Consider the following 25,812-nt stretch of genomic DNA (forward strand, 5'->3'; position numbering starts at 1 on the left):
ATGAATGATTCGACAGATTTGAATTCATATAGATATCCACCCATGTGGTACTTCATTATACGATATATATATATAAGATCCATCTGTATAGATATCATCATCTACATCCAGAAAGCCGTATGTATTTGTTAAGTAGGTGACAAAAATACTAATTAGTTGGTTATTTGTATTTTACTGTTGATGATTTTGTTTGATGAAATGTTAAATGTAATGAATATGTTTATTCTTTGTTTATCTTTATCATGTTATAAATATGTTATTACATCATTTATGGATAAAACGTACGGACCAATTAAATCAATAAAGTCGAATCACGGATTTTGGTGTCTACTATGAAACCAGCTTTTACGGATTAGTTAAAAACATTTAAAGTCGAGAACCCTCAAGAATGGGCATTAAGGAGTTATGTGAAGACTTGCATTAAGTAATGCATTCATGTAATGAATGTCTTATTTTATCGATGATAAACGTATGGCGTATATGCACTTTTTTAATGTGTACTTGACAAGTAGGTTGTCAAGTTAATTGAATTGACTCTCGCGAGTAGTTGTATGGAAGTTCGTGTGGCGTGATAGGTATTACTGGAACCCTTTAGTTGCGATGGTATGAAAGTCAGTCCTCCGACCTAAGGAGCCACAATAGCCTTATATATGGGGCGGCCTCATATTTATCTGGTTTCACAGATGTTTCATAGATCGTCATGCATTATACTTACGAGTTTTAGATTGGAGGAATTCACAATTTTCTTGATAATAATAGGTTTGATATAGCTCGATAGAGTATATTGAATTAACTTTGGAAAATCCTCAATGTAAATGAAAATATTACCTACTAGATTAATTTGAGATTTTTGCATTCATTGGATCAATTAGGTAGACCAATAGCCTTAGCATCTTTCTCATCTTTGAATCTTCTCCAAAATGTTCATTTGCCTTATTTTAGTTAGTAATTATTTTTAGTAGTAGTAGTAGTAGTCCATCACTTGATTTTTGATCGTCCAAATAATTGTAGATTAGTTACAATTTTGGTACTTGTTTCATTTAAGTCCTTATGAGAACGATATTTATTATACTACTTGATAGCTAATGCACTTGCTAGTAACCTATACATATTTTAGCAATCAGTATGGATATATGTGTATAAATAATAATAACAATAATAATAATAATAATAATAAGGGTAAAATATACTTTGCTCCCCTAAAGTATTCTTGATGTAACATTTATCCCCATGAATTGACAAATATAACACTTACCCCGTTAGTTGGACAAAAATTTCCCTCATACCTTGACAATTATATTATTTTTAATATTTTGCATATTAAATTATTATGAAATTATTTTCTAGTTAATTTTTTAATATTTTGCATATTAAATTATTATGAAATTATTTTCTAGTTAATTTTTTTAATAAATGAAAATTTAAATTAAAAGTGGAGTATAAATTAATATATATATATATACAGTAGATTCACAAAAAAATATAATATGACCAACAACCCATATATGCTTTTTAAAAGAGATTAAATAATATATATGCTTAATCAAACGTTCAATATGTTTAAATAAATTATTTTATCATATTTTTTAAATAAAATATATTCAAAAAATTGATATGTAATTATTATTTTTTTTATCTAAAAGAATAAATAGTTCATAACTTTATTTTACAACCAAATTAATAAAAACTTTTTATAAATTTTTTTATGTAGTTATTATACTCATTCATTACTTAACTTTGAACCTGTAAAATATAATAAAATTCTACTATTTAACTCTCTGATTGTATTTTACTTTTTTATGATTAAAAGATAATCTTTCCAATTAAGAAAATTTTAATTAAACTCAAAATGTGGAATTATTATAAAAAAAAAATCTTTGAACTAAATATACATATATATATAAGGGCAATATTATCAATAAATTTAATTCTCGTAATAGTAATAATAAAAATTTACCCTTTATTTCATTTCTTTTCTTCTAAAAAATTTGGTCAAATTAATAATTTCAAAAAAAAATTTATTAATCTCACAATTATATTTTTTCCTCTTAACTACCCACTACTCTCTTTTTTTTTTTCCATTTACTTTTCCATTTTTATTATAATTTATTAATTTCACAAATTTCTTCTTTCTCATCATCTCACGCCAAGATTTTCTTTTATATGCTCGCGGGAATTGCGTACAACGGCCAACTTTTATCGTACCCACTTTAATATATTATAAAATAAAACCTTTTATCGTACCAACTTTTGAATGGCCAAATTTGCCCTTTAATTCATTTCTTTCTTTTAACAAAAATTAGTCATAATAGTAATTTTAATTTTTTTAATATTCTCGTAATTATAATTTTTTTTCTCTCACCCACTACTCCATTGTTTCTCCCTCATCTAACTTCCCCATGTTTATTTTTATTACAAATTTCTATATTTTTATTAAAACCATAATTATAATATTTTTTCTCATTCACCTCACGTTTTTTTGCTCTTCATCACATATCATAATATTTTTTATATACTTGTGGGGACTGCATGCAGTAATAATAATAAAAAAAATATTGTTTTTCCTTTGCTAAATAAAAATAAAAATATTAATAAAACAACTATCTATAATTCTGAAAAACAAAATATAATATATTTATTTTACCCCTATAAACTAAAATGAGAAATACCAAATACCAAATACCAAATACCAAATTATTTTGTTGTTTTATACTAAATATTTGTAAGAAACTCCTATTTAATAAGTTATATTAAAAACTAAATTCCAAAGATACTGTACATTTTAAAGAATATATGTTCAACTTGTTGGAAAAATTTTAGTTTCAAGTAATTGAAACAACGTTTTGAAATATTACAATCGGATTTAGAAATCAAAAGCAATTAAGGCCAGGTTGGAACAAATAACATAAAGCAATTAGAAATGTTATTTATGACAAGAAATTTAAATCGAAAACTTACAACGAGAACTGTATCGTAACAATTCTTAGTCCAATTGAAGTCGTTAATTTAACCGAATCACAAAATTACTGCTTGCCTTGAAGAAAATATACGTCTCGTATCAGTAGTGCACCAGGTTCAGCATAATTTCTCCCAAGATAAAACGGTTACAGTTCCTTTGATTTTAGCACTGTACCAAAGAACAATTCGAACAAACACTCAAAAGCTTGTTTTCAAAACTAAGTTCAAATCTATAAAATATTTTATAAAGAAACCAAGAGAGACTTCAAGAGAAGAGAGGAGTTCTGCAAACTAAATAGTGGCCATCAATTCTCTTTCAATTCTATGAGTTACAATTTTTGAAATCAAAATTCAACACACCTTGAATTTTAATTTCTAAAAAATATAATCTAAATACTGAAAAACTAAATTCGACTTTATGTTTTTCTAATCGAAATTAGGGTAAATACAACAAGCTCTTATCAAATTTTGCATAATTACGTATACCCCTTTTTATTTAAAAAATTATATATACCACCTGATATTTAATGAAATTATGTAATGGATGGAGGTTTCGGATTATCAACCATGCGCTTATTGTATTTTTTTACAAAATATATATTATAAGAAACATAAACAAGATAGATGGAAAATTTTTAAAAATTATCCACTTAGTCCAAAAAAATTAAAAAATAAATACAATTATAATTTTAGTCAATAATTGCATTTTAGTCAGTTTACCATAAAAAAATGAATGAAAACCTAGCGCAGAACTAACTGATGGAGCTGCTTTTAGATGCCAGTTAAAATCAAACAACGAGACGATATTTATAATTATGTTAAATTTCAGGGGAGCTCGTTATAATTTATCCTTAAACTTATGTTATGTTTAGTCTTTTGGGATAAATTTATACAATTTTGGTCTTTAAATAAAGCCGCTTATGCAGTTTAATGTTACAGTTTTGGTCCTCTGTTAATAAAATTATTCAAGTTAACGAAAGTTTCATTTGAAGTGGAAAACAACATAGAAACTTTCCTTCAATTTTTTGGTATTTTTCAAACTTCGGTCCAATGCACGCATTTTCTCCATTTTTTTTCAAGCTTCAAGGGACGGAAAAAAAAAAATTAAACAACAAATATTGAATATAATTTTAAATAAAATATTTTTAATAGTATATTTTGTGTATAATGTAATACCCGCAACATATATGTAACGCAAAATATTTGATTTTGCCATATTTATTATTGTCTTTATCATATTTATTTTATCCATAAATTAGAAAAAAAAGGCAAAATAAATAAATAAAAATTAAAGTTAAGATTATATAGAAATTTGTAAAGATTACATAAAAAAATGGTTGCCTAAATTTATCTTTTAAGTTTTTTCTCTCTTAAACTTGACAAATGTCATAAAATGGAAAGAAAAGGACTATTTTCTTTTTCCCCTTCAAACAAAACTCTGTTAAATTTAATCAATGGAAGGACTAAAAATACCAAAAAGAATTATTTGAGGACCAAAACTGCAATAAAAATTTGTTTGAGGATCAAAATTGCATAAGTGGATTTGTTTGAATATCAAAATCACAATTATCCGAAATTATCCTATAAAGGAATTGGGCCGAAAATATTTGCAGCTGAAGTTAGTATTGGGCTCTTGATGGACTGAACACTACAAAGCTGGGCCAGCCCAATAGCTGTTGGATTCCGTACCAGCAGCGAGGCCTAAAAAGCATCGTCCCAAACACCCCCCTATCCAGTTTCCATAGCTCCCACACATTCGTCTCCCATGGCGTCGTCCTCTCTAACTTCTTCTCTCTCTTCGGTTTTGAATCAGCAGCACTGCATGAAAATCCCTAATAAGTGCTCACTGCTAAGCCTCAGGTTCTTCTCTTTGAAGCCGCACAAGTTGTCGCAGTCGGCCGACCCTCGTATCTTCTGCTGCCGCCGAACACTGGGACGGAGCTCCGCTTCGGCTTTGTCTCATAGATTCTCCAGAAGCTTCTCGCAGTCTCGGTCTCAATCTCCGGTTTCCAGTGGGAGCAAGTTCTCAGATATTCCGAGTCTCCATAATTTCATGCCCAAAGCCACAGCCGCTGTCACTGATGCTGGCGTCTCGGATCCGCAGCTGGAGTAAGTGTGTCTGTGTGTGTGGTTAGTCATGGTTGTTTTCGCGAATAAGCCGGAATGTGTACGGTTAGAAGCATTTAATTAGGTTTCGAGATGCTACCGAAGCAGTGGGTTTATGAAATGAAGAGCACTGAAAATGCAGATAAATGTTCGAATTTAGTGTTAAGAAGATAATGAAATGCTCTTCTACTTTTTGATTTCGCTACTTTCATTGAATGTATGTTTCTGAGGATGAACCAATTAACAGGAAGGGAAAATTAAGGAATTTCTTAAAGGCAGAAATAATGTACACCAGAATGAAGATAGGAAGACAGGTGTAACTGTATTTATGTCTCAAACGAAAGATAATTCTTTTGTATGGATTGTTTGCTAATAACCTCATGTACAGTTGGCTGTGTCGAGTGGGAATTAATAGATTAGGCATGGCACTCTATGCTTGAAATTCTTTTTGTAGCCATGTCACGAGTAGTTCTATTTTTTCATAAACCTCTGGCAAGTTCAAGAACTCACATGGTTATATGGTTTTATTTCTCTAGCTTGGTGAGTTCATCTGATGTTCTTCCAAGAGGTCGTATATACCATGAAACTTATGGATGTCAGATGAATGTCAATGATATGGAGATTGTTCTATCAATCATGAAGAAAGCTGGATATAGTGAACTGGTTGAGGTTCCTGAGAGTGCAGAAATCATATTCATTAATACTTGTGCAATCAGAGATAATGCAGAACAAAAGGTGTGGCAGAGACTTAATTATTTTTGGTTTCTGAAAAGGCATTGGAAAAGTAATGTTGCTACAGGAAGGTCACAGTCCCTGCACCCTCCAAAAGTAGTTGTACTGGGGTGTATGGCTGAGAGGCTGAAAGAGAAGATATTGGATGCAGATAAGATGGTTGATGTCGTCTGTGGGCCTGATGCTTATAGAGACTTGCCAAGACTGTTAGATGACGTAGACTCAGGCCATAAAGGGATCAATACACTTCTCTCCCTTGAAGAAACCTATGCTGACATAAATCCAGTGCGTATCTCAAAGAATTCAATAAGTGCATTTGTCTCTGTAATGAGGGGTTGCAATAATATGTGTTCATTTTGCATTGTTCCTTTCACCAGAGGCAGAGAGCGATCACGTCCTGTGGAGTCCATTGTTAGAGAGGTGGCAGAGCTTTGGAAGGAAGGCGTGAAAGAAGTAACTCTTCTTGGACAAAATGTGAATAGTTATAATGACACATCAGCTGTGGAAGAGGTTGAATCTGGAGTGAACTGGAAGTATAGCAATGGCTTTTCCAGCATGTGCAAAGTCAAGAATATGGGTTTACGCTTTGCTGATCTGCTTGACAGACTTGCAACAGAATTTCCAGATATGCGATTCAGATATACTTCTCCTCACCCAAAAGATTTTCCAGATGAGTTGTTGTATGTCATGCGAGACAGATATAATATCTGCAAAAGCATCCATTTGCCTGCACAATCAGGCAGCAGTACAGTACTAGAAAGGATGCGCAGGGGATATACACGAGAAGCATACCTAGATCTTGTTGAAAAGATCCGTACTATAGTTCCTGATATGGGGATAAGCAGTGATTTCATATGCGGTAAGTTTGTTTATCACTTCATTTGTTTTCCTCTATTCTTAGGCTAAATTGGAGGATTGACAGAATGCTCTCTGATGACTGATCTATGGCTTTAATGAAATTTAAAAATCGTTATAAACAAATTAGAAAACATACCTGGCTGTTTATTCAATTACTTAGGTGCCTTATTGCCATTTGGTCAAGGTCAGGAAAATGAGTCATGCTTCTCCTTATAGAATATACTAGGCTAAAATTACTCTACATATGTATTGTTTGCATATTGCATGCTGTATTGACTGACGTACTTTCTTCCATGTTCCATTTCTCTTATCATTTGCTTGTCTTCGATAAATATTTGCTTGTGGTACTTCTTTGCTTTTTCCTGCTGCTTTTGCCTTATTGTTGCTATTTCTTCCACCTCTCCTGTTTGTTAATGCAATTTCTTCCCTTCTCATTAATGTTTCATACTTTTCTTTATGGTTCATGCTTGCTTTCACTTTCTATTTTTCAGGAGTTGTCAGTTACTTACAGTCACCTGAATTTTGATCTACACCATTCTAATCTCCTAATTTTATTCTTTGATCCTGATTTATTCTGTATTTTGCTTTGTGTTTCTGCTTTATTTCACATTTCTTTTCTGACTCTTTATCAGTTGACTGCTAGAACTGTAATGCTTTTTTTATTTCTTAATGCTGCATATCGATATAAGATTGGTACGTGAAGCCTGTTCCGCAAGAAGGCTCCTTTGCTGGCTCATAGTATCTACATCATCAAATGCAAACATCATCATGATAATCATGCACCTCACAACTTTTTCCCTTTAACTCCTTTAGTTTACTATATCTTTTTTGTGCAAAAGTTGGAATTTGAGCTATGTAATGCCCGTCTTATCTGATTAGTGTGCATGCTAAAATGGAGTACCAACTTATAGAAAATCCTCGTAATGAGTGAAGAATTGTTTGTTTAATTATTTAAATTTGTCAGTGTAGGGCTGAGCCAAAATGCTTCCTGTGTTCAACTGCTATACTGTATATACTCTGGTGAAGGATGCATGTGGTAGGCGTGTCCTGTTAATGACTGCGGAAATAATATGTTTGATTCTGAATTTGTGCTTTTGAAAGTTTACAATGTTGAGATAATAGCTGATAAATATCTCAATCTTCTGAGCTAGGGTTGTCTCAACTTGTGCTAATACACTTACTTAGCTTTTTTGATCTATAGGTTTTTGCGGCGAAACAGAGGAAGACCATCAGGACACTTTAAGCCTAATTAGGGCCGTCGGCTATGATATGGCATACATGTTTGCTTACAGCATGAGGGAGAAAACCCATGCCCACAGGAACTACGTTGATGATGTTCCTGACAGTGTAAAGCAGAGGAGGTTAACAGAACTTATTGAAGCTTTCCGGGAGAGCACAGGTCAATGCTATGACTCAAAAATTGGGTCTGTCCAACTTGTATTAGTCGAAGGGCCCAACAAGAGAGCACCCGACACAGAGCTCATTGGCAAGAGTGATAGGGGCCACAGGGTATCATTTACTAATCTTCCAGTTCAGGATAGAAACGACCACAATATCAAGCGGAATCCAGAGGTTGGTGATTATGTGGAAGTTCGCATATCAAAATCAACTAGGGCGTCTCTTCATGGAGAAGCACTTGCCATCACCAAATTGAGCTCATTCTATGCTGAGATGCATGAAGAACCTCTTGCTAACTGCTGTTAAGGAACTCAGCAACACTCTTTCTCTTCTAGAAAGTGAACTCCAAGCTGCCTGTTACTCCAATGCCAATTTGGTTATCTGTCTTTGTGGAGTTCCATATAGAGGTCCATATTCTTCTTCGCTGCGTGATAATTATGCTTTCTGAAGAGGTTGCAACTTAAACCACATTGCTCTGTTTCAAGTTGTCGCTTTCTTGGATCCAACGTCCATAAAATTCAAGCAATCCCTCCAGATGCCTCATGCTGTTTACATCCTTGTCCCTGCTGGAACCCAGGTACTTGGTCTGCATTTTACGAGACAAGTATTATAAATTCTCATAACACTTGAAGATTCTGCAGTAAGACAGTCCACCTGATTGCTTGCTGCTGTTGTTTTAGTGGGGTTGAAATTTAGGCCGCCTTTGTTTCTATTCTGTGCTTGCGAGTTCAAAGCCCAGCCTCCGAAGCAATGGCCCATTTATAGGCTGGAAAAAATCAGAGATTGAATTTGGCAGGAGTGAGCTAAAAGCTTGATATGTTTTAATTGTAATTATATTTAGGCAAATTACTTTTTCCTATTTGAATTATGTTTGTTTTTATATTTTTCCATCTAAATTTTTTTTATCAACTTATTATTTCAATTTTGTGAATTTTACACTTTGTTATATATAATCATTTTCTCAATCGATTTTTTCTACCGAAAATACATCACGTGGACTACACGTGAATTTATACATATGTGCAATGTGGCAAAAAAGCCGATCGAAAAAGAAAATCATATATGGCGAATGTAAATTTTTCAAAATTAAGATGATAAAATAAAAAAAAAAGTTATTAATAAAATATAAAAATAGGCATATTTCAAAAAGTAAAATGTAATTTACATCCCATCATATATTATATTTTCTTTGTAGTTTATTTTAATTTCAGTATGGGCATTCGAAGGGCCATTTTGTTTTTATTGTCGAGGCCCATTTTTGTCATTTGTTTGGGCCAAGTTGGACCGACCCCTCCATTTTCACATCATTTGTTATTATTTTTTTCTTTTTTCTTTTTTTTTTTTGAATGGACATTATTTATTATTTTTGAAAAACTGAGTTTATGTAAAAAGCATGAAGCAACCACTACAATAATTACTTTTTAAGTTTCCAACTCTACTATAAGCATTACAAATATTTTTCCTTTTTCTTTTTGTATCATTCTTTTAAATAAAATAAATATTATAATTTTTGTACACAAAACATCCATACTATCTATATCATTAAAAAAATAATTTTTTGTTGTATCAATATTTAATATTAAATTTATCCTTTATTTTATTTCTTCGGTTTTATTTGATATTAACTTGAAAAAGAAATATAGACCTGAATTCCTTATAACTAATCCAGCACAGATCTCGATGCAATGACGACGGCGCCCTGGCTCTGGGTCTGGGTCTGAGTCTGGGTGGGTGATGGCAAATGATGACGGCGGCGTCCTGGGTCTGGGTGGGTGATGGCAAGATGTCGTCGCCCACCCACACGTCGCAGAGAGGCGGGAAGTGGAGGTTTATTTGTTGTATTCTTTCTTTTTATAAATTTTAATCTAATAAATTATGTATTTTTTATATCTAAATATATTTTCAAAATTATGTAGTTTTGTATGTCTAAATATATTATATTAAAATTTTAAAATTTATTATTATAATTTATATAAATAATATGATTTCAAAACATATCCAACACAACAAATAATATTTGAGAAATAAAATCATGTATTTTGATTTTAAAAAATTTATAAACCATATTAAATAATCTTAAAATTTTGATGAAGAATTAACCAAAAACAATAAAGATAAAGGGCAATTCAGTCCGTTCAAAGAGGATAAAGGTTGAAAATACATCAAAAAACTATCTCATCTGCACGTCTAACGATATAGACAACTCTACATTTTTTTTTAATGGAGGAGGTCTTTCTTGTAGGTTTTATAACTTCAAGGATTTTATTTTTTTTTACTATTTAATTAATATAGATAAGTATTTAGAAATTTTATCATTTCACAAGAGGTAATATGCCATTTTCTCTTTCCTTTTTTTTAATGTAAGCAACGTTCCATATTTTTGTAGACGAAAGCTTGAGCGATTTATAAGTCCCAATATTTCATTTTTGTAGTTACGCATAATAATAGGATAAAATCATGCAGCTCCTCCCTATGCGACCGAAGCTAAGATGCATGAACATAGATTCAGCGACATGAAAAATTAAAAAAAAAAAAAAAAAAAAAAGAACAAACATGGCACGACATTGCTACAGTTATATAATATATTTTTAATTATGTATTCTTTAATTTCTCATAAAATTAAAATATGACATATGAAAAATATAAAGATAAAATATAAAATAAGAATATTTTAGATCTAAATAACCAAATGTGGCTTCAAAAGTATAAACAATCAGTTCATTTCAAAAAGTAAGCAATGGAAAATTCATTATCATCCAAATTAGTTAAATTATCATGTCTATCTCTCAAACTTTTAGTAATTTCATTCCAAATCTTTTAGTTTGAGAGCAATCAATTAATTCTTTTTTTTTTTTTTTGTTAAATTGAAAACTCCTTTGTTTTAAAAAAAATTCAATATTCTTTGAAAATTATTTATATAAAAAAACCCTAAGCGTGTTGGACATGCCTCCAAATCATGTCAGACGCACCAACAAGCGTGCCCAATACTGTATTCTTTTTCTTTTTGATTTTATAATATCACACACGTGGATGTCATGTCCAACACGTGTTTGAGGCGTGTCCGAGCCGTATCCATGTTTGACACGCGTCTGGTACTATATCGAATAATTTTTTGAAGCGTCTAAACCGAAGCCAAAATAAACAATATCTCTCTACGAGACTGGTTATTTTAAAGACCTCATCCCTTATGAAGTGTCTTTTTAGGACAAAATTATGAAACTCATACGTCAGAGACGACAATACTTCATATAACAGGGCACCGATTGAGTCGCAAGCCACATTATTTGGTGTTGTCTATGAAAACAAAACCCATAATTAATGCCTCGTTACAGAACAAGTTGAGCTAAAATCTCACTGTCTACAACAAACATGTCTCGTTTATCTATATCATCAACCCCTACTGAGGCAGCCTTCTAAAAGAAATCCATAAGGCTCACACAAATCCAAAGTAGAAAATACATCGACAAGAATTGAGTTAAAAATCATATTAATTTTATTTATTTGTAAAAAAAATTATCTTTAAATACTTTTTTTCCGAGTATGTAACTATTTACGAGAATATATTTTCAATATATAACATATTCCAATTTTTTTGAAGAAAACGTGTCATATAAAATGTAATCATTATCATATTTATTACCTACCACATTTACACATATGATAGTGACTATCATCACTGTATCAATGTCTCTCTCATATTTATAACTTTCTTTCTTAATTAATATATTTAATTTTCAAATAATTATCATAATTACACTTTTATTCCATACTTATCAACAAAAGAATCCCATGTCAATGATATCTAATTCATTTAAATTTTTCTCATTAAAATGGTAGGTTATGAAATCTTTTTTCATTTTTTTTATAATTAGTAGGTTATGAAATTTTTTTTTATTTTTTTTATAATTAGTAGGTTATGAAATCTTTTTTTTTTGTTTTTTTTATAATTAGTAGGTTATGAAATCTTTTTTTATTTTTTTTAATAATTAGTAGGTTATGAAATCTCTTTTTATTTTTTTTTTTATAATTAGTAGCTTATGAAATCTTTTTTTATTTTTTTTATAATTAGTAGGTTATGATATCTTTTTTTATTTAATTTTATAATTAGTAGGTTATGAAATCTATTTTTTATTTTTTTTATAATTAGTAGATTATGAATTCTTTTTTTATTTTTTTAATAATTAGTAGGTTATGAAATCTCTTTTTATTTTTTTTTACAATTAGTAGGTTATGAAATCCTTTTTTACTTTTTTTTTTTTTTATAATTAGTAGGTTATGAAATCACAATCAATTTAATTCTACCAAAAATTTAAAAGAAAAGGTAAGTTGGGGTGGGCTGCAGAGAAGGAATGAGGCTGTTTTTTTTATTTGTATATATGTGTATGTATAATATATACATATATGTGTGTACATATAGATACAAGTATGGGTGTTTGTAATACTAGTCATCAATGCATGTTGTCTTCGTGAGCATATAAAAAAAAAATTATAATGTGAGACGAAGAGAAAAAAAATTGTGATAAGAAAAAATAATACGAGAAGAAAGAACCGTAGAGTGAGATGACATAGAAAAATATATGTTGTAATTGTAAGTTTATTAAAAATATAGAAACTTATAAGAAAAATAAACATGGAGAAGCTTGCAGAGAGAGAAACATGGAGTAGTGGGTGAGAGTTTTTTTAAAAAATTGTGAGATTACCGATATCTTTCGTAGCAGCCAAGGATGAGTTCGATCCATTAGGTTCTTCGATTTGTTTAGAAAAGAAACGAGAGACAAGAAAACATCTTTGATTACGATTAAAAGAAACAAAAACTTTAAAATTATTATTTTGACCGAATGTGTTTTAAAGAAAAAAAATGAGTTTAAGGATAAATTTGGCATTCAAAAATTCTATACCCGTGAAATGAAGAAAAAATTGTATAACTCCAACTTCACGTTCATGAATCCATCGGCACATGGCACACTTTTGCTCCGACTTCCCATTAATATTTTTTTGAAATTGAAGAAATTTTTTGAATAAATTTTACTTTCAAGATGTTTGATGAAATGACTCATTAAATTTTTGTTAACTTTATTTGTGTGCAGCTTTTTTGTAATGTACTTGTCGATCAAGTTTTTTCTGAAACTCGTGCTCAACTCATGTCAATCGAGTTCGAACTCGACCTAAATGGTTTGCAACATGATCCGAAGGGAGGAGAGAAAGACAAAATTGATAAAAGCGTGTGAGAATTGTTGGGCCTGATATGGCCTTCTTTGCATTTATGGCAAAGAATTTGCAACCCTTTAATTCATATCTTGAAACAAGATTCACTCTTCCTTACACTCCCTCCCCATTCATTTCATTCTAACAAAGACAAAACGAATGAACCCCATCATCAAATATAAAAATAAAATCATACACTCCCCCATCTCTCTCTCTCTCTCTCTCTCTAGACTCGTAGGGTTGCATATATAGAACTGCACGTGTGCAGTGTATAGGTCTCAGACCCCATCAGAGCTAGAGCCAGTTCTTTCTTTTTTCTTCTTTCAAGAAACTTGACCGAACTCATTTCCTATATACTTCACAAAACACACACACACACACATATATATATATATGTATGTATGTTGGTTGGTAGAAGCAATTTTCTTTAAGAAAACAAAGAAAAGCCCACAAAATATTTCTTGATTTCTTTGGCAGAAAATAGAGTTGTAATGGGATGTCTGATTTCGGACAGTTGGGTTGTGGTGGTTCTATTCTTGCCGGTTTTGTGGGTTTTTTATAAGGTATGGATGATGATGAGAAGGAATGAAGTGGAGAGAAATGGAGGGGGTTTTGCTGTTCCGAGAGGGAGTTGGGGTTGGCCGTTGATAGGAGAGACGCTGGAGTTCATAGCATGTGGTTATACCTCAAAACCTGTCAGCTTCATGGACAAGCGTAAATCTCTGTAAGAATAGGAATTTCGTTTTTTGTACGAGTACTCATGTTGTTTAATTCCTTTTTCTTCTGTCTGATGAGAACTGGTTTTCCACTTCTGTTGTAGATTCATTTGCTGTACACACATCATATGTGTGTGTGTGTGTGTTTTCATGGTGATGAGTTCATATGTGTGTGTGTTTGTGGAAGTGAAAAGACATGCTCTTTTCAGGAATTACTGCTATAGTTTCATTAGTTAAAACGTGTTCGGAATGGAAAAGTTTCACCATTTTCTTGGGACAGTAGAGGAGTTAAAAAGTTCTTGGATTTGGGGTGAAATTAGATGTTTTAACACCAGAAATTTTAACTCGGATAGGGTTAGGCCAGACTTGAATATAGTACACTTAAAGAAAGTGACCTATGACTTGACAAGTTTACTGGCTACCCAAAGCCGATCTGGATTAGAATTTTCTTTTTTTAACACATATGATAGAACCATGTAGGAACTTGAAGGGGCAAAAAGTCTTGAATTTCACTTAATTTACATGTGAATTTTAGGCTCACATCACATATTTTAATTCAAGTATATAATATTTAATTTTTTTTCTTAAAATACACAGGTACTATGAATTTTATACATGTGGAGCTAATATATAAAATGAATTACGAAATGTAAAAATAATTCATAATAGACTATCTATGCCGTTTCCGCTCCATTTTTGGTGGGGATAAATGCATGCTTTTTCTTTATCTAATACTTTATTTCTGTGAGCCGACATGTATGATTAGTCATTAGTTATTAATTGAATAAGTTTATGAGTAGAAGCAAAGTTATAGTACTAAAGTGGTTAATTAATATATATATTGATCCCTTTTAACAGGGAAAGCACTTGAGAGAATGTGATGGTAAAGTTAGGAAGACCACTAAATCATGGATGGTGCTGAGTTGTTATAATGGTTTAAATGTTGGGATAATTTTATACAATCGTGTAAAGCATTTTGCCTTAATTTGTATGGTTTACTTAAACTAAACTACGTCAAGTATTGATGTAGGGAGTTTCCGTTTCTTGTGTTACGGCTCCCGTTATGAAGAAAGTCTTTACCCGAATTAGGTTTACCCTCACTAAACTAACCTTGTTGCAAGTGTTCTTGTATTTGTTTTGTGATTGCTTATTCTTCTTAAATGGTCCACAAGTGACATGAAAGCGTAATGTGAGCTGATTTGGGCTAGAATTTTTCCAACTCTGCTTAGCCTTTCTGTTTGTTGTCTGTTGGATCAGGTACGGGAATGTCTTCAGAACTCACATTTTGGGGAAGGCAATAGTAGTGTCTACCGACGCTGAAGTGAACAGAATGATTTTGCAGAACCATGGGAATGCTTTTATACCTTGTTATCCCAAGTCTATCACTGAACTTCTAGGGAAATCCTCGATACTGCAAATGAACGGGTCATTGCACAAGAGAGTGCATGCCCTTATCGGAGTTTTCTTGAAATCGCCACAATTCAAGTCCCGAATCACTAGAGACATAGAGAATGTTGTCCGCTTCTCCTTATCGAATTGGATGAACAAAAGTTGCCAAGTTTATGTTCAAGATGAAACCAAAAAGGTCGGTCTTTTGGTACACAGGCACATAGTGTTGGGTGTGTGTGTGTGTGTGTTTGTGCGTGTGCTTTTCTCCGTCATTTTTAGGAGGTCGTGGGGCTTGGAGTTCCAAGGGCAGTCACAAATATGCATGCAGTAGACATCTACCATGCATGTACCATACATGGAACATTGTGATTGTTTGATACTCAAGGCCTCTAGGCCTCCTAAGAATTATCTACAACAATGACTGAAACGATTTCTTTTTCATGTAATATGGCAGATTACATTTGAAATTTTAGTCCGGGTGCTATTGAGTGTCGGCCCAGGTGAAGAAATGAACTTCCTGAAGAGGGAATTCGAGGAATTCATCAAAGGCCTAATTTGTCTGCCGATTAAGCTCCCCGGAACACGACTGTATAAGTCTTTGAAGGTATGACCATTTTTGCTACTTTTCAAGTCTTTCCAAGCGTTGTAAGTGTTGTTCTTTTTCGACAGGCAAAGGAGAGACTGTTGAAAATGGTTAACAAAATTATAAAGGAGAGGAAAAATGCAATGGAGAAAACAGAAGAAAGTGGGCCACCAAACGACGCAATTGATGTGCTACTACGTGACACTGGGGACTCTGACGAGATGCAGCAGCATCGACTCCCATTGGATTTTATCAGTGGGAACATAATAGAAATGATGATTCCGGGAGAAGAGACTGTGCCGACAGCCATGACACTAGCGGTTAAATTTCTGGTCGACAACCCTGTCGCCTTAGCCCATTTGTTGGTACGTAAATGTTGATTTTTCAACAATGTTGTTGGTTTCGAATTTGAAGATTTCATGGAAATCATGTACTGATTATGATTTACCTTATTTTCTCAAAATGCAAGGATGAGAACATGGAACTTAAGACCAGAAAGGATCAGACATGTGAAGAATATTCTTGGACAGATTACATGTCTTTGCCATTTACTCAAGATGTAAGACCATTTCCAATCACTAATTCAAAGTAATAATTTCGTTTCGAGTACCCTATTTTTTAGAAAAAATATTGCTCATCAATTGATTTTTATTTATTTATTTTTTCACGCAACCTATAACAATTTATTCGTCATGACTAGGTTATCAGTGAAACTCTTAGACTGGCAAACATCATCAACGCGGTGTGGAGAAAAGCTCTCAAGGATGTCAAAATAAAAGGTTAAACTTTTGTTAGATTTTATGATAACATTCATTTTTTTGCTCGAAAAAATGTTTCAATGTGAGTGGATTTTTACTCTATTTTCGGGACTTGTTTGTTGCCTTTATCACCAGAAGAAGCTTAACAACTTTTGCTCATCACGCTTTTTCAGGTTACTTGATACCTAAAGGATGGTGCGTTTTGGCATCGTTCAGCTCCATTCACATGGATGAGATGAATTACGAAAACCCTTATGAATTTGATCCGTGGAGATGGAAGGTGAGACCCGTTTACCCCGTGTCTTGATCATTGTGTCGTGAGTGACTCCATACCCATCCTATAATTGGAGTGCGTGTAGGGTTCACTCGAAAGAACTTAGTAAGAATTTCGGACATGCACGATTTTTATGTTTTTGTTAGGCATTACAACAACAAAACTCTCAGTATGTTTTATTACATCCATCTCCTAGAGAGTTAGTGTAATTACTGACTGTACCCGAACCCTCATTTCAAGCTTATAATGTTTGCACAAAAATATTAAATATTAAATCATTCTCCTCTACAACAGATTCAAGACAGAAACTTGGAGAGGGTATTTTTGTAATTTGGAAATAAGGGATATAATCAGTAATTATCCATGAGATAGAATAATTTTTGCTTTATTGTGATTGACATTTGCTACCAACTTGTTATTTGTCCGATGAGAACATAAGGCCAGAAAATTTATCATTTTTAATACATACATTGCATTCTGATTGTTTCCCTATGTTGTATTCTACAGAAAGTCGGAGCCGCCATAAGTAGCAATATTTTTACGCCGTTTGGTGGAGGGCAGAGGCTATGTCCCGGTCTGGAACTCTCGAGGCTTGAAATCTCGATTTTTCTTCATCATCTTGTTACGACTTATAGGTAAATAAGTTCATTTCTTGGATTTAAATTTTAAATAATTTAGGTAAATAAGTACATCTCTTGGGTCCAAAATTGAATAATTAAATTCTGCTGAAGAAAATAATCGTAGATGATTGGTCGGGTTTAGGTCTTTGCTGGTGGGAAAAAGTCTCCTATATGTCTCGGGGGGTAGAAGGGTAAACTATGATAAGAAAATTACACCGACACCTTCTTCAACTTTAGTAAAATCACATAAACCCATCCCCTACTATTTGATTTATTACACACTCTTGTTTATTACATTTATAGTGATGTTTTCATTACAAATAGGGTGGCGCATCAGTGTAATAAGCACCTCTGTAATGAAAACATCACTAGTACATTTACATGCTAGAATTTTTTGGGATACATGTCGTGTATACGGTAATTGCAACACAAGACGTAATTCAGATTTGCAATAGACAATTTGGGAATTTCTGAACAGTTGCGTATTGTTTGTTCATGTTTTCCTTTCTTCTGTAGTTTGCAAACACGATGTTGCTATCATAGTGATAAATAATGGGTAGGTAAAATGAGCTTTCTCCCATTGTCCTCTGCAGATGGGCTGCCGAGAAGGACGAAATAATCTACTTCCCGACGGTCAGAATGAAGAGGAAGCTTCCCATCACCATCATGCCCCTACAGCAATGAATTTGCAGCTAACAAAAGTTGCTTCCATTACACCTTAACACCCTCCACCCCGCTTCGCCTCGCCTTAACTGGTTTTTAGTTAACGGCTTCATCAAATACCATGTGCTTTTTTTTTTCTTTTTTTATGTAGACGAATATGATTGAAATCTTGATAAGTATATAGAACATGGGGTACTAAAACTACATTATAGAGTTTGCCCCACCTTCGCTGTCTGAAATGTCTTCATTGAAGGAGAGGGGTCTTTCAGGCCGTGGTACGACAAAAAAGTTGCAAGTTGGGGGCAAATGATGATTCTTCTTCGTTCTCTAGCATAAATTATGTTTCCATACTGTTAGTTGGAGTCTTGGATAAGAACATTTGGGGTGATTATGGTAAACCACAAGAAAGGGTACAATGTGGTCCAGTCCCATGCTGTCCGTTTTTATCGGTATCCCATCAATAATGTCTACACGAGTATTTTGATCAGTTGGCTGGGAGAAGTATTGGACTGGACATGAACATGGACAAGATAGATATCTTTGTTTATGCACACATTTGGATCATGATTTCATCTCCAACAGTTGTTTCAATAATTGTTGTATTGTGGAAATTGTTCTTGTTGCTCGATGTCTTAGAACTGGATGTGGTTAGATGTGATTTCAGACCGAAGTCGTAGGAATTGATCTACGGATTTTTGGGTTTAGATGAGTGAACAATGTTCTTTTGGATCTGCTAACGTCTATCAACAGTGAGCCCATTTTATTAGATCTGTTAAGTTTTTAACCAACTTTTGTATAGAACTGTTCGTAATGTCGTTTAAGTTGGAATTACGATTTTATATAATTTAAAACAAAAATACGAATTAATTGCAGTATATTTACTTCACTCATCCTAATTTTTGTTACATTTTCTCCAAACACTTTTTCTTTAAAAAAATATAATAAAATTTTTATTTTAATGTTTAGACACTACATAATTATTTTTTATCTGAAAAGAATATTTGTAATTTTCTATCAACTTAGAATATTCATAATTGTATTAAAATTATTAAATTTTAAGGAAGATTGCTGTGATTCACCCTCCCAAAAGTCCATTTTCTCCGTTCCCTGAAACTGAAAGTTATAGATATAAGACATAATTATGGTCAGAAGTATATGAGCTGCATCAAACAGATTTGGCATCCGACAGCAACAATATGCAGTTGGATGATATCACTATACATAATATGTCCAATGGCCCAATTACAGTAATACCATAATGTGGCACCTCATGTGCTTCTCAGTCATTAGTCCCGATGTCTTAGTAGTTCTTACAGGTCACACAACTAAGCCAGGATAACCAGACAGGACTTGTTCATGCACATTTTGCAGCCAAGAACCATATTTCAGAGTGAAGGAACAGGAATAAAACATAGAAGCTTGGCATCATCTCGCAGATATCAGGGGATAAACTGTTAACCTCTCTCACTTGGGCTAGAAGCACACACATTATCAAGATATTTCGGGTTCACCATCTGTTTAACAAAAGAACTGTAAGTAGAAGAAACAATTACTTCCTTATTGGCAGTCTTCAGGCTGAACAATTTCGACTCCACTTGCATTAGCACTGCAAATGGTAGTTCTCAATAGGCTCCTCTTTGGCTTCATTGGAGCGCAGATATACCGACTCAATGTAGGGGCAGTGAAGGAAAGGCCACAAGACTTGGGTCAAAAATAGAAATGAAACCACGGAGATTACTGGAGCTTGAAGAGGCCAATCAGTGCAACAATTCAAAAACCTCAAACTCCATCTGTCATAATAACAAAGCTTTCATATGATATGTGAAACGGTTATGTGTCTAACTTAAAGGGGAACAGTCGCGGCCTAAGTAAAAACAACAGGGTAAATCAAGCCATAGCTGCTTTCTTCTTCTCCTCTTCAATCCGTTTCAACTCAACCAATCTTTCTTGCCAGGCTCTTTCTCTTGCAACTGCAGCCATTTTCCGCTCCACCCTTTTCATGATCTTTTTTCTTTTAGCCTCTTGCAACTGAGCTTTGCGCTTCCTTTTTTCAGCCTACACCAGGATAAATCAATCAATCTTCACGAGGATAAGAAGAATCAGAGGATAGATTGGTCACTATAAAAAAATGAAAATCCAGAATGAGGATGCCAGGGCAAACCAAAAACCAAGGGTATTTAGCAGTTGAAATGAGCATCTCACATAAAAGAACAGCTGTTAAAGATGGGAACTAAAACTAATGCTATAAGTTCCTTAAGAAAGACAAAAAGAGTAACTCTTGAGCATTTGATTGAGCACTAATTCAGAAGCCATTGTGACATCGGTCAAAGGCGGTAGCAATACTGAAAGATATGGTAACCAATCTGTTCCAGAAACCTCAATTAGTCACAAATTAAGGTTTGACATCGCAATTGAGAAGATTTAGGGCAGCCTCCAAGAGTCTTTTTCAAAGCTGAAAATAATCATGAAATGTTGTTCACATGACCAAATAAAACAAAAGCCTTCTTGAATATGTCCCAATTTCCCCCTCGAAGAAACCCGCTGCCAGAAGCAACTTGGAGTTAGCTTCCAGGACCAGCAACCAATGAAAGAGATACCAGCTAATAACCATCCTACATGCATGAAAATAAACATAGCTGGACCGTCGAATATCCTTATTCACTTGTTCTGAAGCTCAAGTATAAAAACAATTTTTTAAGCTGAATCTTAGCTTATACGGTTCATTCATGGTCAAGCTTGAGAGATAGCACAAGTCACAATAATGTATTAATAATTGATTCCAATTATTATAGTTACACAAAAAATAAAATTCTATCAATATTATATTTACTAAAAAAATATAGATTCAAGACATTATAAATAATATGACTAAAAGTAGTCATTGCAATTAACAAAAAAAAATTATATCAAATATACTTATGTTAATATTCGACTAACATGAATGTTATTATTATTTTGATGCAAAAGTATATGTAATAATTCCTTAATTATTTATTTTTCTTAAAAAAATATTTACTAAATTTTATTTGAAATTAAACTAATGTGTATTGTTTATGAAAGTACTTTAAAAAGATTTAACTCCAAAACATGCCAAGAAATAGCACTTATTTGATTCTAATAATATTATGTCATTTTTGGTCATTTTACCAACAAAAAGACCTTATCATGTTAAACATCTTATTTTATCCAAATGTTTTAGGTGCTTATTTTTAAAATAAGATCCAACATCTTATAAGCTCCTAAAACATCTTATAAGATGTTTTAGAAAAGCTTAGACAAACACCCTTCTAACTAATCATGCAACCATAGCGTAAGAGGTTTTCTTTGGTTGATTAACATAACAGTATTATGTGATTTCATGAGTGCGTAACATCAATCCATGCCAGGATAAACCTACTAACAGTACACATTTGAGATAGTTCTCCAGTATAACAGAAACCATTTCGTGAATGAAACAAAATCAAGTTCTTAACTTTCATCCTCTAGCATGCTCATCATACAGATATGCTAAGATTTTGGAGGATACAGAGCATCCAACACCGTACTAATTCATTATTCCTCCTAAACTAGGCATATATCATTGACAACTCCAAGATCTTCATCACCAATAAGTATACATTAACCATTAAGATAAAATTTTAGAATGTACCCTCTTTATAACTGCTCTTCAAAATGGTCATTGCAGCCTTCCGGAGATTGATTCTAAAACTTGCTAGTTAGACTCTAACTATTTGTATCTGAATCACTTTGCAAGCACTACAAATCTCATCCTAAGCTCCCGTACAAATTGAAATAACATTATGACAAAGAAATTGAATCAACTCTATAGATTGTCATAAAGTTGAAACATACCATTATAAAAGCACGATGCTGTTTGATTCTCTTCTTCTCGTTCCTTCGCTTCACACTTCCGTCGTTTGGTTGGTTCGGAAGAATGGGTTCCCCAGGAACACATTTCACCCACGCATATGGACCTAACAATTTTTGCACAATCAATTAATGATTCTACTGCTCTTTCGCATCTTTAATCACACAGCACCTCAAGTTTTGAACAATAATGAGATAAATGTAAGCATGTCAAAACCCCTAAAACCCCAACTTCTTCCGAACCTGGAGGTTTCAAGCTGGCTCTTTTCCGGCGAGGCTTGTCACTAGGTCTACGTTTCGGGTATCTGGTATCCGTAAGGCTGTGGAAGGCACTGCTCGGAGGAATCCAGGTTAGATTGCGAGGGAGGGGGGAGAAGTGGTGGCGGAGCTCCGGCGCAGAAGTGGTGGAGAAGGTTTTCGCTGCTGGAGAGAAACGAGAAGCGGGTAATAGGATCCTGGATACGGGTCGGATTATGGATCTAAATGCTCCGAAACCCATTGCTGTGAAGTGATCAGACTGTGAGATGAATACCGAGTGAGAGATGGCGTTTTGACGGCGTGAACATGGAAACTGTGGAGACAGGAGGAAAATGAAGACTCGTACGACGACGTAAAAGGTATTATATTTTTCGGTTAATTTCACTTTGGCCCCCATATTATTGCTATTTTACAGAAACATCCCTCTTAAGTTTTAGGGATAATTACACTCCCTTTCCTTGAAATTTGGTATTATTACATGTAGAACCCCTGTTATTTGAGAAATTACATCTAATACCTCTAAGGTTTGCTTATATTTAACAAATAAGTTCTTCTGTTAGTCAAAATCCACCGAATTTGTTGATTTTAACAAAAAAGACTCAGACTAAATCTATGTTAACCCATGATTGATTTATTATTAACTTATTGCAGGTTAAATAAATTTTTTATTATCGAATTACCCTCATACGTCTTCATGATTAATGCATATGAGGAGATATATCTTCACCGTTATAAAATTAGTTTAGTATGAAAAAATTTATTTGACCTGCAATAAGTCAATAATCAGCCATCGAGGACAAATATCAATTTTCATAAATTTTTATTTTTGGATTAATATCAGCAAATTCAGTAAATAGACGAAAGCAAACTACAGATAATAGATATAATTTCTCAAACCACAAAAAATTTACATATAATTATAAAAAATTTCAAGATGGAGGAGTGTAATTATCCTAAATTTTACATTGTGTCAAATGAACACTTCAAAGTTCAATCCATCCATGTGAATTGATCTTGTTCTAAGCAAATTTTATGAATAGTCTCTCTTTTTGCTAAATAAAAAATTAAATGGAATTGAGTTTATTCTTCACAAAAAATTTCCACCTCAAAGATAATAACTTAAACATCTAATTTCTATTATTCTTTTAAATATTTGTATATAAGAATTTTTCTTAATGCTATTACAACAAAGAATATATATTCACTTAAATGTTTTTGTCACAAATGATTAGAGGAGACATTTGAAATCGTTTAATCCTTCTCTCATATCTAAACCTTTCTATCCACATGTAGTTTTAAATACTTCGATAGCAAAATTTTATCTAAACATCGTTCGACAAAACCTTAACAATTACATAACAAGTGTAATTTCGACAAAACCTTAACAATTACATAACAGGTGTAATTATGTCAGTCTTAACATTGGCACTTGCCTTGAGAGGGTGAATAAAATAGAACAGTAGTTACAGCCAAAAGCAGGTGTTACAGCAGATCATCACAAGCAGCAAAAGCAGCTTCACATGTATCTTTCTTCTTTGTTCCATCATGAAAGTAAATCCCAGCTCCATTTAACAGAGACAGCAGCTGCAGAAGCTCATCATTAGACAGTTTTGAAGGCCTCTTCTCCAAAAATCCACCAGATCCTAAAATCCTGACGATTTTTGTCCTAAACAACCCAATGCCAGTTCCAGAGTTCAAAGACGAGTCGCTGCTCCCTTCATCACTATCGCATTCTTCATCCCCATCATCATGGCACTCTGGATTACCATCGTCAGCAAACACTTCAGCTTTCGACAATTTCATTAGCTCCATCAACTTCCTCTTTTGCTTCAATGTTGCACCCAGCGTTTTGTTCTTCTTGCTGAAACAAGTTCTCGTGAACGCCCACCACTCCTCTAGGTCTACATCCGGGATTTCACTTTTAGGATAAATTTTGATGACGGAAGAATCAACCTTGGGACATGGTACAAAGTCCCTCTTGCTCACGTCCATCACAAACTCCAGTTCAGCCACCAGCTTCATGTTCACAGCTAATCTGTTAAACTCAGAGTCGCCCGGCTTGGCTAATAGCCTCCTCGCAAATTCTTTCTGAAGCAATAGTGTGGCACTTCTGAATGGATTTACGTTCACCCCGTAAACCAATTTAGCCAACAACGGCGACGATATACCATAAGGAATGTTCGCCACAACAAGATTAAATTCTGGAAACTTGGTTTTCAGCGCATCACCACTGACAATCTGCAGAACCAAGTCATATAAACTTTAGCTAATAGTAGCCCAAAGGTTCCACACACACAAGTTAAAACACCTTAAAACAGAAACCTAACTAAGCGAACCCCAGTTTCATGGGCAAAAATCCCTTCACCGAATTTCAGCAAACCTGTTAGTTATTTTCCAATAGTGTGCAACTTAGAACAGAAAGCTTCATAGAATTCCCATAGGCATTTGGTCGAATAGTATAAGTGCATAAATCAGACATTCAAGAAACCTCACATTGAGGCGGTCCTGGAATCCTCTCTCAGCGGCACGTTTACGCAGAATCTCGACCATACGGTTGTCGATTTCGACCGCCACAACTCTCCTGGCAGCTTCAAGGAGCTTGAGCGTGAGATTCCCAGTGCCTGGCCCGATTTCCAAAACAGTGTCATCGGGTTTTATATCCGAAGTACGGACAATGGAGTCGAGCACTCGTGGGTTGGTTAGAAGATGCTGGCCTCGGCTCTTCAACAGACGCACTCTCCCTTCTTTTTCTTCATCTTGCTCTCCATGTTTCCCAGCCTTGCTTTTCCGGCATACATCGTCGCCGTATCCACGGCTGGACTTCTTCCGGAGGCACCGGCTGAGAAATTGTCCACCGAAACTGGGATTGAGAAGACGATCTGAAAGAGATTTTCGCCGATGCAGCATTCAAATTCTTTTTTCTCTTTTCTTTTGCAAAAAATTCTCTCTTGATTTTCAAGAATCAATTGAAAATTCAGTTGAAAAAGGAGGGAAATGGAGTTGATGGATTCTGAAGAACAGAACATTGGGCCTTACAATTAGAACTTCTAATGGGCCGTAGGATAGTACACGATCTCATACTATTAAGAGAAATATATTTTTTTATTTTGGATTGAAGAAAAATTAAAAATTGATTATCTAAAATAAATATATAATGGAAGTTGGAATTTTCAAATTAAATTACATGTATATGTTTTTTTCTAAATTAAAGCTCTTAAAAAAGGATTTTGCTTATTAAATACATCTCGTATATTACTTTGTCATAGTTTTTCGACTTTTTTTTTTTATATACCCTATTTGTGTTTCATTTATATTTTATGTTATAATTGAAATTTACTTTTATGAAGATTCATATTATCTACTCCTAATTTATAGACTGAATGGCACGTTCAAACAGCCCCCTGAAGACCCTCAACCCAAATTTATT

The 25,812-nt window shown here is 33.5% G+C and overlaps 4 protein-coding genes across 4 annotated transcripts; 2 read left to right on the top strand and 2 right to left on the bottom strand.

Moving 5' to 3' along the window:
- The first annotated feature begins 4,675 nt into the window (after positions 1-4,675).
- On the top strand, positions 4,676-9,017 carry LOC105165860 (Methylthiotransferase). The gene is made up of 3 exons (XM_020694893.2): positions 4,676-5,067; positions 5,601-6,655; positions 7,856-9,017. Exons 1-3 carry the CDS (start codon positions 4,724-4,726, stop codon positions 8,356-8,358), a joined length of 1,902 nt encoding a protein of 633 aa, XP_020550552.1. The 5' UTR covers positions 4,676-4,723; the 3' UTR covers positions 8,359-9,017.
- A 4,390-nt stretch (positions 9,018-13,407) lies between these two features.
- ROT3 (Cytochrome P450 superfamily protein) lies at positions 13,408-18,888 on the top strand. The gene is made up of 9 exons (XM_011084865.3): positions 13,408-13,981; positions 15,231-15,558; positions 15,817-15,966; positions 16,032-16,310; positions 16,415-16,504; positions 16,646-16,724; positions 16,877-16,983; positions 17,485-17,612; positions 18,191-18,888. Exons 1-9 carry the CDS (start codon positions 13,749-13,751, stop codon positions 18,279-18,281), a joined length of 1,485 nt encoding a protein of 494 aa, XP_011083167.1. The 5' UTR covers positions 13,408-13,748; the 3' UTR covers positions 18,282-18,888.
- Positions 18,889-19,962: 1,074 nt separating this feature from the next.
- On the bottom strand, positions 19,963-22,725 carry LOC105165747 (protein translocase subunit). The gene is made up of 3 exons (XM_011084864.3): positions 22,371-22,725; positions 22,113-22,234; positions 19,963-20,315 (listed from the first exon to the last, which is right to left on the bottom strand). Exons 1-3 carry the CDS (start codon positions 22,624-22,626, stop codon positions 20,148-20,150), a joined length of 546 nt encoding a protein of 181 aa, XP_011083166.1. The 5' UTR covers positions 22,627-22,725; the 3' UTR covers positions 19,963-20,147.
- Positions 22,726-23,717: 992 nt separating this feature from the next.
- DIM1B (Ribosomal RNA adenine dimethylase family protein) lies at positions 23,718-25,406 on the bottom strand. Its single transcript, XM_011084862.3, has 2 exons — positions 24,879-25,406; positions 23,718-24,623 (listed from the first exon to the last, which is right to left on the bottom strand). Exons 1-2 carry the CDS (start codon positions 25,290-25,292, stop codon positions 23,868-23,870), a joined length of 1,170 nt encoding a protein of 389 aa, XP_011083164.1. The 5' UTR covers positions 25,293-25,406; the 3' UTR covers positions 23,718-23,867.
- Positions 25,407-25,812: the final 406 nt, after the last annotated feature.

This window comes from Sesamum indicum, linkage group LG6 (assembly GCF_026168435.1).
Source record: "Sesamum indicum cultivar Baizhima isolate 11 linkage group LG6, ASM2616843v1, whole genome shotgun sequence".
Classification (NCBI taxonomy): Eukaryota; Viridiplantae; Streptophyta; class Magnoliopsida; order Lamiales; family Pedaliaceae; genus Sesamum; species Sesamum indicum.